Source organism: Bombyx mandarina, chromosome 03 (assembly GCF_030267445.1).
Source record: "Bombyx mandarina strain Sakado chromosome 03, ASM3026744v2".
NCBI lineage: Eukaryota > Metazoa > Arthropoda > Insecta > Lepidoptera > Bombycidae > Bombyx > Bombyx mandarina.
In genome coordinates, this window is record NC_143210.1 from 2,573,195 (window position 1) to 2,591,943 (window position 18,749).

The following is an 18,749-nucleotide window of genomic DNA, read 5'->3' on the forward strand; positions in this document are numbered from 1 at the left end:
GCTATCGGTTTTATTTGCTTTTATTCTGTTAAAAATTAAGTCGATCCTTGGAAGACTTTTCAAACGCTTGGGCGTACGAAACGATACAAAAAATATATTAAAACTTTTTAAGACAGTTAATAAGATTAGTGGACTTTTAGTGATCCGTGTTGAAATTGCAGTTTTAACTAAATAGCATAATTAAGGTAAAGTAACGCACAACTCTTAAAATAGTAAGAAAACCGAAAACTCAAGCAGGTATAATCTTTAGCAAGTGAAGGATACCATAGATCGCTCTTGAGCCTACCCAATCAGCGTGTTGTCTCTGCTCGATACAGTTTAGGGCAATCCTAAACATGACACTTTATATATCATTGTTTTCAGTATGGCAACACAAGTCGTTGCAGTTGCACAAAAAATTCCGGTCGTACTTGCACGGTTCTTTATTGTATGTATATCAAAAGAATTAAAAATCTTCCGCTCTGAATCAATAAATACAGTCCACGCTCGAAATGAATACCAGCTACCTACTTCCATTGGATTCTACTGGACTGTTGACAGTCCCTTTCTCAATCGTTCGGGTACTTCAGTTCTCGTATGTTCTATGGAAAGTGCTCTGAGGAATTGTTTGAGATGATGTAATAACTTCCTTGTTTTATCGCTCCCGGCGCCAGAGATGGGTTCATCACTACCAGTTCGAGCCGCTGCGTTGATCTACACAGAAGTTTCCAGAGATAGTATTTGCCATGCTCCATCTGGCTTTTGGAATGATGGTTTCTTTAGGGCTATGCCATGGAAGTAGAGTTCTCAACGGCTTTACTGTATTCCTGTTATTGCTGATGTTCATGAGCTACGATGACCACTGACCGAAAATTACCTAATTTAGGTATTAAATTAAAATTTAAATATTATTCCTAAGATATTTTGCAATCTCACCTTGATTTTAGTATCTCTCAGAAATATGTTGCTATATAGGAATTATTATTGTAAAACGTCTCCGGAACAAAAGTATACTAGTTTTGGTTCTGTTTCTACTTCCACATGCTGTTTGATGCCCGGGTCCTTGGACAACAACAAGTGAATGTCACCTACCTCAAGACATGCCGATACTACCACAAGCCACTGTATTATAGATATCCAAAAGTTAAATGTAATGTGTTTTGCTTACACATATTGTCATATGTGTAGGTAAACAATAATTAATGTGTTCAGAAAAATAAAAAAATAAAACTTACTTTTGTGATTTTCTTTATTAAATATTTCATTGTTAGAAACTAACGTTCGAATTTCGATAAACGTTAAAAATAAAAAGTTTATAATTATAAAAGATTAAATCTAAAAAATACTGCTCTCGGACTGTGCAGAACAAAAACATATTGTATGTTAAATATATCTGCTGCCCTAATGTCGACGAAGTGTCATCGAAACTGTTTTTTTTTTTTAAATAAAAATTTTGCACTCACATGATCACAACGTAAAATGACAGTCATTTCACAATACAGGAATATAAAAACCTTGGACACTACAACTAAACGTTAAAATATGAAATGTACTCGTGTGCCGTTGTAGAGTAGACATTGTTCAAACAATATTTAGACTGTAATTAATTAGATGAATATATATATATTTTTTTTTTAATTATGGTATAGCTCAACCTACTAAGAAATGTCTAATATTTTATACATATCTTAAATTGGCTTAATCGTGACGAATTACTATTGTTTCGTTTTTCAAGAGCCATAACATTTTTGAACAACAATCTGCATCACATCCAACACACGTTTAAATTTCAAATTACACACACCATATTATACTTTTGTAACGTAATGTGAATATGTAAAATTTTCATATTACGGTTAAATTTGATTGCAATAATAATTGATTAGGCAGGTGTAATATGTGTGGAGTATCCCGTGAACTTCGTTCGCGTTTTGAATGACAAAAATTTTGTATTAAGTAATTACATCGAATCAAATGTATTTCAAGTTTTGTTCTTTTACGTGAAAATACCTACGTACAGGTTTGAATAAAGTTAATAAATTATGTCGAGGGGAAAAGGCTATATGTTTTATTTTTGACATTTTTGTAAACCTTACAGGAGAGCCATTTAAGGTGTCAAATTTGCAAATGACAATAAAACTTCTTCAGCTATTCAAATGGGGTAAACATAATTGAAGTTCAATTAAAAACATCGAATTACTAATGCTAATACCAAATAAAATTGACTTTTAATTACAAAGATAAATGTGGCGCATTAAGCGAAATGTCGTTTAAGCCAAACAGTCTTTCACCCCTCGATGTTATCTTTTAATCTTTTTCGTACAAACACGCGCTGAGAATCAAAATAATCTGCCATTCAAAATGTGAACGATCCAATAGTGATTATTTATTATAACTCTGGGTACATAACATAAATGACATAATACAAAAAAAAAAAAACTTCAACTTAACTCAATTGTGACATTACGAACATAAACATTAATTAAAATTAAACATTTACTCAAAATATAAATGCATACAATCTTTCAACATGCCATAAATTAATAATACGTATTGCGTGATATTTCTCGAATGAGTTCTCGGACCACATAATAGTGTGAGAGTGTCGAGTTTTTGTGTTAATTATTTTACACGCATCAATAATCGAGTTTAATTTAAGCCTTTCTGAGAACGTTCTGTTTATACGACTAAGCCATTCGTATATTAAACCAGTGGGTTGGTAGTGGAAATATCTCTACAAATACCAACAATGCGAGCCTTTTTAACTTTTCATTCTAAACATTGTTAATACACAATTAAAACTATTTTTTCGACTTAATCTCGCATTTATTAATTTCCGTTAATTGTTTCCAACGATACGTGTTCGCGATTTTAAAAAACTTGTGTATTTTAGATATATATGGTTATGTAATTTTTTGGAATATTAAAAAATAAAAAATTACCAATAACGTCTCTATAGCTTTTCAAGTGCGGCTTCATTACATTTTTAAAATCAAAACGAATCGCCTATTGTAGGTAATTTAGAAGACGCATTAAATTATAAATATGTAATGTAACGTGGAGTGAGGGTATTTAAAAAAAATCAGGTATTTAAATCGAGTTTTTGCGTTGCGGCGCTTTTTTTATTTTAAGCACAATGTCTTCGGAATTGTCGTTAAATTATTTTTTATTTTTGTTAATTTGAAATATAGTGGTGAGTAATAAAGAGTTAAATATTACACTTTTCTAATTGACTGCCGCAACGCATGGGATATGTTGATAGTGATCCCAAGCTAAGTATGGTATTATGTAAATTACACCTTAAATTTAAAATTTCAATAACCTCTTTTAAGTATGCTTGTGTTTAAATACGTAAATTAAACAACGATTTTAACGACACACCCGCTATCATGTAGCCCGATAATCATTGAAGTAAACAAAAATAATTAAAAAAACACATAAATCTGTGTACATTTTACATGAAATACTTTTTCATTTAATATAATGATAAATAAATACCTCGATCGTAAACGCAATTGATATAAAATATGTATTTATTTCTCGTGTACACGAATTTAATGAGGGAAATCGATGTTAATGACAGAAAGGTGTATGTATATATATCAACCAATCAGAACAGCTCTTTAAACTTAACCAGGCCAATCAAGCCAATAGGGCTTCCACAATAACACAAGTATAAAAATGAATAGATCAAATCGCAAACAAATCCAATACCGGCTCCCGCTCAACTTATCTTAAGTATCATTATAAAAATACAGATTCCTATATTAAATAATTCTCAATAAGCTTAGCTTGCCGCCTGAGACTCAGCTTCAATGCCTCTCGAGGGCTACTTATACAATACAAGTGTTTGTACTCGCAATCGCTCAGTCGAATTCGCAGACAATAAATAACCAAATTAATAAATAGCCATGATGAGTTGTCGATGCGAAAACTTAATTCGATGGATGTGGTTATGCAGAACTGATTCAGTCTAAAATTAAAGTTTAAACTATAGAGGTTTGGACCGAAAATAACGGTCAATCTTTATAATTTCTTTGATGATTGCACTGGGAATGGACAAGAAACATGAATAAATTGATAATCGATAACACGATTCTCCAAAGGCAGTGTCAAGAATAATGTTAAAAAGAATTAGCGTATTCAGTCTTGCCTCTGAAATTACAAAGAAATTTGCTGCACATATTTTTATAGGAAATTGGGAAAAACAAAATAGCTTAGAACAATTTTGTTCTCTGCTTATCAAGTGATTTTTTCGTTTGCTTAATATTCACGAAGATTTAGTATTTTCAAGAGAGTCAATATTATTTTGAGTTCAAATTGTGAATAAAATTTGAATTGTCAATGATTGGATGAACGCACTGTTGCGTACTAAATCTATATATATAAAATGAATTGCTGTTCGTTACTCTGCTAAAACTCGAGAACAGCTGGACCGATTTGGCTAATATTGGTCTTGAATTATTTGTGGAAGTCCAGAGAAGGTTTAAAAGATAGATAAATCTGAAAATGCTCGGAATTAAATAAAAATAACAATTTTGTTTTGATTTGTCCCCCGTCGGACGGATTCCTTTTGTTTGTATTAAGTTTATTTTATACAAAAGCTTGGTTTTTTATGTATCGATTGAGGCAGTACGAAGTTTGCCGGGTCAGCTAGTGTTAAATATTGTCAGATACGATATTCGTATTTGAACGATTGCAAATACAAATTAAGGACATCAAGCGAAATAATACGAACAGAAAGCGATACCGAGCAGTCTTCATTAAAATACGTAATAACTATTCCGTCAACGAAATCGATTCAATGATTAGACGAATTAATGAATACTTTAAAAAAATAATAATAATTAAAAGGATTGAATTACGAAATAAAATATAAAAAAAACTTATCACTAGCATGGACGCCGCGCCGCCGGTTGCCTAAAATGTCAGTTCTAAATCGGCATTACGTTAATTTGTTGTGTTTTTCAGATAATGTTGCCATACGAAATATTGTTGATTCTGTTTTATTTTTTTATTATACGGTAAAGGCGACGCGGCCCCAAAATAAAAATTAACTTTACTTTCCTACACTAATATTCCAAGAGGGTTATAATTTTGTATCGATTACATGTTAGGAACTATATACTACTGTACAGATTAAAGAAAATACGTTTACCAATTAAGAGTTTTAATACTTTGAAGATATTTTTGTTATATATATATAAAGATATTTTTGTTAAATATGCAAAGTTTTAATTTTTAAACAATATTTTGGATTTGAAAATTATAAATAAAACGAGGAACTAATTTAGAAGCGCCAACATTGGCTGTCTAACAGCCACCATTAGCGAGTAGCTGTCCTTGTGTTGTGGGGTTCTTATTTGCATTCTCTGTTTACGAATTTTGAATCAAATATCCTTTTGATATTGAGTTTGCTAAACTACTTTATTTTTGGAATAACTCTTTAATGAACTGCGTGTTAGAGGCTTTTTTTGCTTGAACGAAAAACTACATTCCCGTTTGTTTTTGACATTTTTTTCCCAAACGATCCAAATTAAAGACCCAAGCTGGAATTTTTCAAGTGTGTTATCGATAAGTTTAACAAAGTCCACCAGCCGGAAATCGAATGCGCATTCCTTAAAATGCTGTTCCGAATAACGCTAGAGACGCTAGAGACGCTATAGACAGATAGAGTCAGGTCCAAGGCACACACCGACACTATTATTATGTATAAACACAATAACTTGAATGAAGCGAAACACAAATGTCATCGAAATTCATGTACTTAGCTACCCCATCAGTCTCTGCAGGTACAAGGATCTACCACTTATAGTCCACGATTGTATTATTAAAAATAATTTTGATATTTGATTCAAAACATGTATTACAAAGAATCACGTTTTTGAAAAAAACAAAAAAATACATTTTGTTTCTTCGCATTACCGAGCAACATTAAAATAAACATATAAATATTGTTACTAACGTTACAAGTTCCACTACAAATAATCAGCTAAGACGTATGTATGTATCACTTGTTCGCGTGGTGTTGCCGAGTCGTTATCAATATTTAGAATATTACATTACTAAGACACTACATAAACTACAGTCTAGTATTCACAGTGGCCGATACAAGAGCATGAGAGGCGACGTAGCGTGCGCAACTAGTTTATGCCTAAGGAAACGGCGTACATACAGCCAATCAGATTCTAAGTTCGCGCCATTTTTATTGAGACGCGTCTGTGGTGGCTCTAATTGGAGCCAATAAAAAAAATATCGTCGGTAATGTCAGTCAGACAATCTGGCAATAGAGACAACATCTAATCGGAACAGCGGCTCGAAAATTTCACTAGAATTTTTTTAAGTTAATAACTTTAGAGGTTGTTTGAAAGTTGTCTAGTAAATGGGCTGGTTAGAATTCAGGATCAATTTACCTTTTAAGAAGCAAAATTATGGACACCCGAGTTTGTTCGCAATTGAAAAGTGAATGGGCAATGAAAACTTATTGTTCATTGAAGTCGTCTTAGTCTGAAAGATAAGACGCCCGGTACATTCGTATCAAGCGATGCGACTGTGCCCGTGTTCGAATCTCACGGGCAGCTACCAATTTTTGTAATGAAATACGTACTTGACAAATGTTCATGAATGACTTCAATGGCGCACGAATAACATCGTGTAATAAACTCGCGATATTGTAATATGTCTAATTACAGAACAATTGATATATAGATTTGAAGTCTCACTGGCGACATTCACGACGTTGTGATATGTCTATGAACTCAGATTAACTACTTACCACCAGGTTAGGTTTCACCATGTTTATGCAATAAATAAATAAAAGTCATCCAATAATTACCCCTCTTAATTTACATCGATAATTTAACTGTTCGAAACAGAAGCTATTTCTTCAATAATTGATCCAAAAAAGACAGTCTACAGATTGACAACACCAAAAAAAATGCACGAAAATTTCCAAATAGACCGAATAGATCAGACCTTCATTTTTTTTTGTGGTATCAAAGCCACCACAGACAATTATCGGGGATTATTACATCGATCGAATCAAACCCAAACATTTATTATACGAACACCGCTTATAAATTTAAACACAAGTTTAGGTTTGATCGTTCGCGATTATTATTTAATCGATTTCCTCCTACACAATAATAAATTGAGAAAATCGTTTTAAAACCGATTAGAGTATTGAGTGATTAAACCTATCGATATTCTTTATATATTATCGATACGAACGCGACTTGTTCGATAATTTACACGAAACTTTATCGCACTGCTCAAAAATATTAACGTTAACATATAATGGAAGTCAGTCTCTCGTGTTGCATCAGATCGACCGAGAGATCTACACTGCCGACGCGTTTGTGGCCGCAAGTGTAATATTTTTGAGAAGTGCCCCTTATTACAATACGATTACAGTTAAAACCATTGAAGGCAACTTCGTTAGTGCATGTCGCGAGCAGCGCATCTAAATATTATCGCTTCGTAACTTCGCGTGTTACGACGCGTCTAATGTATAGTTATATATTCGCAAAATATTAAATCTATTAGTCAATGTGCAGAGGGAGCTTTCCGCCGAGACTAATATTCAATCTGTATTTGGTGTTATGTTTAATGTAAAAATAATACGAAACTATTTTGTTTGTTTGTTTGTTTATTATTATTATTATATCCCTAGTTAATTATATTACGTAGAAAGTTTGTTGGATTGTGACGAATTTGTTCTGGTACACAGGTATATATATGAGTATCACGTTTAATTAAATTGTAAAGCTTATGGCGTTTATAAAATAAAACGTTCGAATGAAATAAATTAATATTCCTCGCTGATTCCTTAAATGCACCGGTCGACAGTCAAAACCTAATTCAAGGAATACTCGATGGTTTTTATCAATGTCATTGTAGTAGCATTACCGATACGGAAGACTTACATGATTCATAACTCAAGAATAAATACGAACCATTGAAAAAAAAATCTATAAAATATGTAGCGCTCACGTGTGGGTACTGTTAAATCGATTAGTAAGTTTAGTCATATGTTTATATAAGTTGTTCGAGATATCACTACTAGAAAGTTTTGTTGACTACGCATCGATTATCGATTATCTCAACCCTAGTTAAGAAAACCTGCAGTATCTCGAAGCGTTGTCTTTATAGTATATAATAGTGTTTTTTTTATGGCGCATGTAAATGCCATTATAATTAAATGCTACCACAATGGATAATCGTGCCTTCCCCATACCAGCTCGACTCCGCAGTGAGCGAACATGGCGTCTCCCTGTAATTTAACTATGTCGTTTCATAAGTCTTTCATTCTTACAAACTAAAACCCTAAACCACATAATAACGTTTGTGTACAAGAGTATTTTTTGTCGTACCAAACCAATATCGATTAAAAATTTCAATTCCAATTATTGTTATCGTTAATTAACAACGTTACGACACTCGAAAACCGGATGTTGTATTGTATGATTAAAACTAAAAAGTTTAAAATTTATAAAACTATACCTAAGTAGAATACTGATTCAGTATCGATCGATACTATAGACATAATTAAAATAATCGATTACAGGGAAACGCCGCGACGCGCTCACACGAACCATAGAAGCAGACCTCCGCATATTATGGGGACAGACGGTTGCACACATTATGTGTTCTCGACGGGCCGTATGGTGCAGTCGCCCACTGTGGTTATGGGGGTGATGGTGACCGAGCTAGGAGTCGATGACGTCACTACACTACCCTCAGCCGATTGGTCAATTTTGTCGTCCTTATCGTCGTTGTTGGCGGGAAGTTTTACGATCTGACAGTCGCCGACGGTCATGATCTGCGTTTCCATGGCAACGGCAGGGATGTTCTCTTCCGGCTCGACTCGCGAGTCGTCGTCGTCCGATGACGTGTCGGACACGTCGATGGTCCGGTCGTGCGGCTCGGTGGACATGCTCTGGTCGGTGTCGACGTTCCGGTCCGGGTCGACACTGGTCACGCCGTAGCTGTACGTCATGGGGTTGTAGATCATTTCCGTCAGGTACGAGAAGTCGCCGAAGGGTAGATTAGTCGCATTGTAGTTTTCGTTCGGACGTCCATCTGGAAATATTCACATCAGTTGATTATGGAAAGTATAAAGTTTAAAGGGATTCAATTTTATATTTGACTAGCTGACCCGACAAACTTCGTAGTGCCTCAATCGATAAATAAAATACCTAAACTTTTGTATAAAATAAACTTAAAACAAACAAAAGGAATCCGTCCGACGGGAGCACATCAAAGGAAAAACAAAATTGTTATTTTTATTTAATTCCCGGCATTTTCATATTTATCTACCTTTTAAACCTTCTCTGGACTTCCACAAATAATTCAAGACCAAAATTAGCCAAATGGGTCCAGCCGTTCTCGAGTTTTAGCGAGACTAACGAACAGCAATTCATTTTTATATATATAGATTATGGACAATTTTTTTTACTATACAATATTTTGACCATATTTTTATTGGTGGTAGGACCTCTTGTTAGTCCGCACGGGTAGGTACCACCACCCTGCCTATTTTACCGTGAAGCAGTAATGCGTTTCGGTTTGAAGGGTGGGGCAGCCATTGTAACTAGACTTGAGACCTTAGAATTTATGTCTCAAGGTGGGTGGCGCATTTACGTTATAGATGTCTATGGGCTCCAGTAACCACTTAACACCAGGTGGGCTGTGAGCTCGTCCACCCATCTAAGCAATAAAAACACAATTGTAACTAAAAGTTTAGGCGATTATTTATCTTTTATTAATATTATTGTTCTATTGTAATTGCTTTAATAGATTTTCAATATTTGGAACGTATTAAATACCAAAAGCTCTTTAAACAAAATCAATATAGTATTATTTCAAACTTGTTAACTTCACTCAACTCACTATAGACATTCAAAAAAGATTTTTGTTAGTAAGATTGGCATTCAGTCATAAGCAGATACGAACTTACCTTCAATTTTCAGTATGAAGAAAACAGTGCAAAAAATAAAATAAAGCTGTATTATGAAAGCACAAGCAAAGTTTGATAGATCACGAATTGTTTCTGTTCGACGGTAATAGTTCGTTTTTTTTTTCTTTCACAAAAACAATCTTTTAATGTTTTTAGTTTTCGATAAATTGTTCTAGAAATGGAAGTAAAAAGACCAATTTTCGAACACCCTGTACATATTTCAATATTAGTGTGTATATATATCGACGCTTGAAAGGCAAACGTGACTAAGCGACAATGCGTGAACTTTACAGTAGACTAATTTAAAGTTGAAATACCTGAAAAAAAAATTATATTGACGAATCTAGCTGTAGTAGAATCTAGCTAGTAGCTGTAGGATTGTTTTTTTTTTTTTTTTATTGCCGTATAGGCAGACGAGCATACGGCCCACCTGATGGTGAGTGGTTACCATCGCTCATGGACGTCAGCAATGCCTGGGGTAGAGCCAAGCCGCTGCCTACCGTAAATGATTTTAATAGAACTAAAAATATTTTTTTTGCGCATCGAATATGGTTATAGCCTATCATTTATGTACAAAGCAGTTATTGTCGCTTAGTCACGTTTGCCTTTCAAGCGACGATATAATAATATAGTGTTACTTGTTCATGCATTTATAATTTGGAAAGTATACTAACAAATTTTGTTCAGTTCAGCGGCTAGTCCGTACTGCATCGCTAAATCGACATCCATACCTAAGGAGAGAGTTGCAGTTAGCGCAGCGTCACCACTAGATGGCGTGTACGTATTCTCTGTTGGCTTACTAAGTTCAAGCTAAATTTATGTAGGCAATCTATACACATTTATACTTAATTAAATAGTAAATAAATATTATTGACAAATATATTAAAGGTATGAATGAAATACCAAACGGATGTAGACAAAAATCAGTGAAAAAAAAAAACAATTGAATTTCAAAACAACTAAGAAGCAAATTTAATTAAGATATTTTCTAGTAGATTTAATTGAAAGGACAATGCCCATTTTCTATGGGCGTTTGAGCCCCTAAAAAAAGTTGTCGCGTCATGATGGTTTTAACTTAATTTGATAGACAAAGAAATATCGTTTCATATTCAGAAAACGATTTTTATATTCTCACCCAGGTTTAAGAGAAATCTGTTTTTTTCTGCAGCTAAAATTAAGTTGTTAATTGTTTTCTTCGAAATCAATAATCGCTCTCATAATTATTTACAGTATTAAATAAGTTAATTGTGGTTAATGTTGCTAGAAATAAGCCCTTACGTACATTTTATTATTATTATATCCTCATAATAATAATAAAATGAAATGAAAATCCGGAAGCCGGCAACGATATTGTTGTTGTTGTTTTTAAATTCACCAATAAGCAGGGAAAGAGCGTACGTAGCCTATACAGCCTAGTCTGTCGAAGTTATATATTTTTTATGTCAATAAAAAGCCGGTGTATCTCATTTTATTGCTTTGGGAGTTTTGACGTCAACTCAACGAATACCACATTGACTGAGCATGAGCTTACGCAGAGCTTTTATACACAATATTACAAATACAAATTACTCAATAAACTATTAAAAATACATTAAAATAAAAATTCAAGTGACGCTTCACTCGGGTTACTGCCAAAAGTCTCTGATCATATATAATAAGAATAGAGTAATGGTAGGCCATTGATATTTTTACTAATGGAATCATTAATATCTAAAAATATTAAATAATTCATGGTTTTAAGTAATAATTATTACAATAAATATTGAATTGAACAAAAATAAACTAAGAAGCCTGTGAATTATAAGCATTAGCTATTTTTTTTTTATTTGTTGTTTAAGTCACAAACAACTCTTTCGTTTGACAGCATAAAGGTTTGCTATAAGGCTGTATGGGCTAAGCCCTTTGCCTATTGGCGAATTTAAAAACTATGGCATGGATAGTTTTGGGATGTTATCAATTAAGTAATTTATTTTTTTGGAAAACAATGCCAGGTTGAAAGAAATGTTGATACATAAACTAAGCAACGTGAAAAAATAAGGCATAGTTTTTCAAGTACAAATAGTTTTGACATAAAATTGGCCCACTTTTGGGCATTGTCCTTTGATTGAAACTCTAGACTTCTCTAACATAATTTAAATTTGAAACAAAAATCAACAGAGAATAAGTACAAGGACAGCGGAAACAAAAAAGCATAAATGTCATCTTCTACAAAAAAAGAACAACAACAAAAATTAATAAATTAAACTCCAATGATATCTTTCGATATAATAAGTTAATAAATAATCAAAATGTTCGCACCACAATTTTTTATCACACCCATACAATGAAATAAAAATAATTTTCTATGCGGTTGGCGTATAAATTTTCATCATCAAATGTATTCATTGCAATTAAATTCAATATGTTTATATTCATTTTAATGTATTAAATACAAAAGTATTATTAACAATATGTTACTTTCAATTGTCTTTTCATAGTTTGTTAAAAGTTTAAAATGACATAGTACCTATATGGATATAAAAAATTGCATTCATTTACGTCTAAGCCTCAAACGACACAAAACCCACGATTGCTTTGCACGTTGAAAGAATCAAAATTGGTATAACAATCCGGGTGTGTTTACTATACCAATAAAATGTCAAAATTTTGAAACTTCAATGATTCAAATTTCCCGCCATTTCAATTACTAAACTCACACACATGCATTACACACACAAACGTAAAATATGACACATGTACTGATGATTCAAACACAATGTGAATTAATAAAGCTCATTGTTGTTGCGGAATCACAAAAAAAGAAGTTTATTGTGAGTCATCTTTAAAGAGCGCGATCGAAATTAATTGATTTTGTAATCGTGGCACTTAGTCGTAAGACTTTAAGAACCATAATTAAATATATGGTATTGAAATTCAACCAAAACAAAAGTATGTTTTAAATTGAAATTATTTTTGTGCAAGTAGTTAAGCAAAATAAATGGCTCCAGTGTACAATTCTTCCACTGATTTGTTTTCTGTATTTTTTTATGAAATCTAGCTTTTAAAAACTATCATTTTAGTTAAAAAAAAATCTATAAAATTGTATTAAAAATATTTACCAATATAAATATTCTGATACTATGAGATATACTTAGGGTTCCCTATGACCCAACTACATTCAATCACGATGAAAGGGGAATCAAATAACGCCAAAACACATGCATTGTAATATGGCTAGTGTAAAAACTGTATATGTAGAATAGAAATAACCATTTATCAAACAAAATAAATAATTTAAATCACTAGCATTTTTTTATTAATTAAAAAACCTACATATTCTTTCTTTTAACTAATTAGTTAATGATATTTATACAGTGTGTTGCAAAAACTTTATATTTTGTGTACAAACGTTAACGATCGTATTTAAGTAATGATTTGTATAATGTAAGTATGTTTATGAATAGATCACACAACTTAGTGATTTCAAACAGCTGAGAACCGTTAAGCAAATAACGGCATAGTCAATTGAGGTGATTGGCACACCTATGACTTTATATTAGAATAGAAGAATGACTTTGTATAACGCGGTGCTTTTAACCAAATACTAGCAAATAATTTAATATTCAATCAGTAATTTTATAATATAATCTAATTTATTCATTATTTTGCATTTAATTACATTCATAATTTTTCTAAAAAGAATAACGCGGTGCTTTTAACCAAATACTAGCAAATAATTTGATATTCAATTATTAGTTTTATAATAATATAATCTAATTTATTCATTATTTTGCATTTAATTACATTCATATTTTTTCTAAAAAGAATAAGGTTTTGTTACACACTGTATAACGTTTGTTGATAATTAAAAAAATGCCACACAGACACACAAACAAAAAACCATTCTAAAACTTGAAGCTGTTCTATGAAATTCAATGCACTAAATTTTGACATGCCGACAGATTTAGAATGGAAGTGATAACGTCAATTGTTTAAGAAATGTAAGTCTTTTTCATTTAGTACATTAAATTTTTCAATGTGCAAACAGTTTTAAAATTAAACGGAATGGTTATGCACGCACGCACCTTGTTTGGGCATGAAATAATTCTTCGGAGGCCGTCCACGTTTCCTCTTGAGTAACAGTTGGTGTCCGGAGGGAGTCGTGATGTGGGAGATCTGCTGAGGGCTCGGACCCATCACTGAGCCGCTCGTTAGTACGCAACCTTCCAGGTCTGGAATTGATGATCACAATTTCCACTTACCGGTTACTTGTGTTTGTGAAATATTATTTTTAAAGGTGACACTTTTATGTAAATTTTTTTCTACCTAAGCTGATGATAGCCTTAAGAGGCTATTTCGGCGCAACCTTAGCTAGTAGGTGAGCTCACGGGGCTCAAACCGGAGTGATGCTAACACTGACCCTAGCAAGAGCAGTGCTTTGCAGAATCTACCACCGGATCGGAAACGCGACCCACTGAGAAGATCCGGCGAGAAACTCAGTGGGCTGGGTCTTTGGGTTCATTCGCTCATCGAGTCCTTCGTCACAAGCGACGGGCTCGACGAGGGCGGTGACCGGTCCTTGTGGTACCTAAAAGCACCATTAATGGCTCGGGAGAATCCGTGATCACGTGTTTTGGGCAAATTATACAATTACTCTTTCTGTTAAACAAAAGACAATGGCATGGTGTCGTATGGGTGCTGACTCCGGATGATGAAAACGTAATGAATTACATTTACTCTCGATATACTTTTATCGATACTCTGGAAGATGTCGAGAGAACAAAAGTTTAATTACAAATTTTAGTAATTGGTAACTCACCGAGCGATGTCTTAGGGGGACGACCTCTCTTCTTCTTGATTTTAGGCGTTAGAGGCAGAGGAGTCTTCCTGGGCCGGCCGCGGCCCCTCCGCGGGGGGTCGAGCATGCCGTCGGGCGGGGGGTCGGCGCGCTCCAGCACGGCGGGCGCGGGGCGGGGGGGCAGCATGACGTCACCGCCCGGCGTGAACACCAGGTGGCCGGACTCGCGGTGCGTGCTCCGCACCATGCCGGACATCACTTCAGAGTTGCTCTCGCGTTTATTCGACGGCGCGTCGTTTGTCATGTCCACTGTTGGGTCCTCCTGTCAAATATTTGTTACATTATTTTTTAATATTTTTTTTATTGCCCTTGTAGGCAGACGGGCATACGGCTCACCTGATGGTGAGTGGTTACCGTCGCCCATGGACTTCAGCAATGCCAGGAGCAGAGCCAAGCTGCTGCCTACTAGCTTTAACTACGACGTCTATCTTACAGATTCTCCCAATTTACTTAAAGTAAAAAAATTACAGATACTTTCCGTTGTAAAGAACATCATATACTACTTTAACTTTGTCCATTTTTACAGAATAAATGTGGACTTCTGTGTTCTTATTGGTCCGTTTTATACAATGAATTTTAGTGAGTAACATTGCCCAGAATCGTCTAGAATACTCTAAATTCGCACATATTTACTTTTACATGACCGGGAGCTAGTTGTTAAATAACAAAAATAAAACGTATGTGACGTCACCGATAAAGCCGATAAGGTTATTAATTAAAATTAGACAAACTTGTTCTAAGCACTTGTTTAGAGTAATTCGGCCGTGGCATTATCACTACAGCACCACTCAGTAACGGAGTCCTTCTTAGGCCTAAAACTACAGTTTCCCTCACAATATTAACGGACTATTAAGCTGTGTGCGAGTGTACTCCACGTCCTCAGCGGTTGATGGAAAATTTCTAGAAAGTTCTTGACATTGTTGATCACCACGGGCGACGTCAACAAGTCACAATAAAAATATAAACGTTGTGTTTAGTACTTATTACTGGTGGTAGGACCTCTTGTGAGTCCGCACGGGTAGGTACCACCACCCCGCCTATTTTTGTCGTGAAGCAGTAATTCGTTTCGGCTTGAAGGGCGGGGCAGCCGTTGTACCTATACTGAAACCTTAGAACTTATATCTCAAGGTGGGTGGCGGCATTTACATTGTAAATGTCTATGGGCTCCGGTCGGTAACCACTTAACTAGGCAATAAAAAAAATATGTACATACCCTCTCACAGATCTTTGTGTGCATTCGTAGCTTGTCAGATCTAGCGAAGGACCTCCCGCAGCCGCCGCACGTGTAGGGTCGCTCGCCCGTGTGCGTCAGCTTGTGGCGGCTCAGGTGCGATGACCTTTGGAATCTGAACAAGACAAGTCGAAATCTTGATCATATTTCACTTTACTCGTTTGATTTAAATGTAATAATACTATCTCTTTTTTCATATCACTCTTAGCGTTTTTTTTTCTACCTAAGCTGATGGTCTTGAGAGACCATATAAGCGCAACTGCGCTAGTAGGTGAGCTCACGGGGCTCAAACCTGACGTTGCTAACACGAACCCTATCAAGAGCAGTGCTTCGCAGAATCTACCACCGGATCGGAAACGCGACCGACTGAGAAGATCCGGCGATAAACTCAGTGGTGGGCTGTTAATTAACTCGCAGAGCCCTTTATCGCAAGCGACGGGTTCGACGAGAACGATGACCGGGCAGTTACTCTTGTCAGAGCGGCCGTGGATTCAGTATCATTGCTGTGGGCAGATGTTATGCGCCTCACGAGTAATCGCCACTTCTCCCGGTTTGTGGTGAGTCTGGTACACTCATGTAAAGAATCGCCATCTGCCAACTTGACTTGGTCGGTCCATCGCATGTGCAACCTTCCAGCGGTCTGATACCTTCCACTATACCCTGAATATGTCTAAATGATAACAGAAAGATCTGTTGCAATACGAGGTCAGTGCGCTTTAGTACGCGTGAGAATATTCACATTGCACTAGCTCGTTATTGTCAAACGTATTTACTTGCATATATTTGTTTTTTCTAAATTAGTGATAGTAATTTTAAATCTCTAAAAATATATATTTTTTTAAGTTATAGGTAAAATTCTCTTCAATGGTTCAGTGTTTTTGAACACAAATAAACATTTTTTTTTATTTTTTTTCACAGAAATGTAATTTAGATGTATTCTTAATAAAAAAAAGATTCCATACACGCTGTCTTTTAAATGTATCATGTATTTGATCACCAGATGTGTTTTTAATTTTTAGAAAATAATTCGATAATAAAGAGAGACAACTATTTAGGAAAATATTCGTTAGGTTTATCTCATTTCTGTCAAAAGTATTATTTTTAAATCTTTGGTGAATGAAGTGAATGGTCAACTGACGTTTATTACGTCACGAAACGCTACAACAGTCTCGTTCTATCATTGAACGAAGCATATGGAAATTTTACTTTCAATTTTATTCAAGAATACCATAGACCTGGATATTATTTACTAATCATATTCTGAGCATGGGTCTCCGATGAAGAGTTCGACGCGCGAACCCATAGACACAGCCCACTAAGTTTCTGGCCGGACCTTGTTAGTGGGTCGCGTTTCCGATCCGGTGGTAGATTCTGCGAAGCACAGCTCTTGCTGGGGGTTCGTGTTAGCAACGTCGTTAGGTTCGAGGCTCGTGAGCTCACGTACTAGTTAAGGTTACGCTGAAATAGCCTCAAGGCTCTCAGCTAAGCAGGAAAAAAAGGGCTTTCTCAATATGCGACCAATCCAATGCCGGTTCCGCGTAAGGATCTCCATCTCCATTGGTGTCTGCTTGGTGACTGCCAACGATTAGATAGGGAAAATAAATAGCAAGCACGCACCTCAGATCGCACACGTCGCAGACGTGCGGGCGCCCGTCCTGCGCGTCGTTCGCGGCCGAATCCGACATCGAACCACTGGAATCTGTTTCCTCGTCGTCGTCCATCACGCCTTTGTGACCAGACTTCTCTGCAATATAAAATTAATATAATAATAAAATATATATCGACGCTTGAAAGGCAAACGTGAATAAGTGACAATAACTGCTTTGTACATAAATGATAGGTAATAACCATATTCGATACGCAAAAAAAATATATTTCTAAGTCTATTAAAATCATTTCAATCCTACAGTTAGATTCATTAAAATATAATTTTTTTCAGGTATTTCAACTTTAAATTAGTCTACTGTAAAGTTCACGCATTGTCGCTTAGTCACGTTTGCCTTTCAAGCGTCAATATATATAAAAATGAATTGCTGTTCGTTAGTCTCGCTAAAACTCGAGAACGGTTGGACCGATTTGGCTAATTTTGGTTTTGAATTATTTGTGGAAGTCCAGAGAAGGTTTAAAAGATAGATAAATATGAAAATTCTCGGAATTAAATAAAAATAACAATTTTGTTTTTCCTTTGATGTGTCGTCCCCCGTCGGAGGGATTGTTTTAAGTTTATTTTGAATAAAGCTTTAGGTCTTTTATTTATCGATTGAGGCACTACGAAGTCTGCCGGGTCAGCTAGTATGATAATAAAATTAAATGCCGTGAAGCAGTAATGCGTTTCGGTTTGAAGGGTGGGGCAGCTGTTGTAACTATACTTAAGACCTTCGAACTTATATCTCAAGGTGGGCGGCGCATTTGCGTTGTAGAGGTCTATGGGTGCCAGTAACCACTTAACCCATCTAAGCAAAAATATAATAATAATAAACTTTTAAATGTTAGTTATGAATTTCCGAACGCCTAATGTCCCATAAAGAAGCTCATCCGTGAATATGGTGGATAAACTAAAACAAAATTAAATCTAAGTGACAAATGCAACAGTAGAGGTAATTTAATTTCAAGCTGACCATGCCATTCACTATTCATATAGGTAATAGGTAAATTAAAATTTATTTAATTATTTTTTTTAACATAAATTTTTATAGCGTTTCAAAAATGTTTAGTCATCTCTCACGAGGCAAGGTGATAAATGA

At 34.9% G+C, this 18,749-nt stretch overlaps 1 protein-coding gene across 2 annotated transcripts in view; it reads right to left on the reverse strand.

Annotated features, from left to right (window-relative positions):
* Window positions 1-1,210: 1,210 nt before the first annotated feature.
* The window catches only part of LOC114251618 (uncharacterized), a 52,803-nt gene continuing 35,264 nt past the window's right edge, over window positions 1,211-18,749 (reverse strand). The window contains exons 7-12 of one of the 2 annotated variants that reach the window (XM_028185957.2): window positions 17,623-17,749; window positions 15,988-16,120; window positions 14,736-15,036; window positions 14,002-14,148; window positions 10,612-10,668; window positions 1,211-9,060 (exon numbers count right to left, since the gene is read on the reverse strand). In XM_028185957.2, coding sequence (XP_028041758.2) covers window positions 8,621-9,060; window positions 10,612-10,668; window positions 14,002-14,148; window positions 14,736-15,036; window positions 15,988-16,120; window positions 17,623-17,749 — 1,205 coding nt within the window. In that variant the 3' untranslated portion in view covers window positions 1,211-8,620. The remainder of the gene's footprint in view (window positions 9,061-10,611; window positions 10,669-14,001; window positions 14,149-14,735; window positions 15,037-15,987; window positions 16,121-17,622; window positions 17,750-18,749) is intronic. The other variant, XM_089736606.1, reaches the window with a different exon arrangement.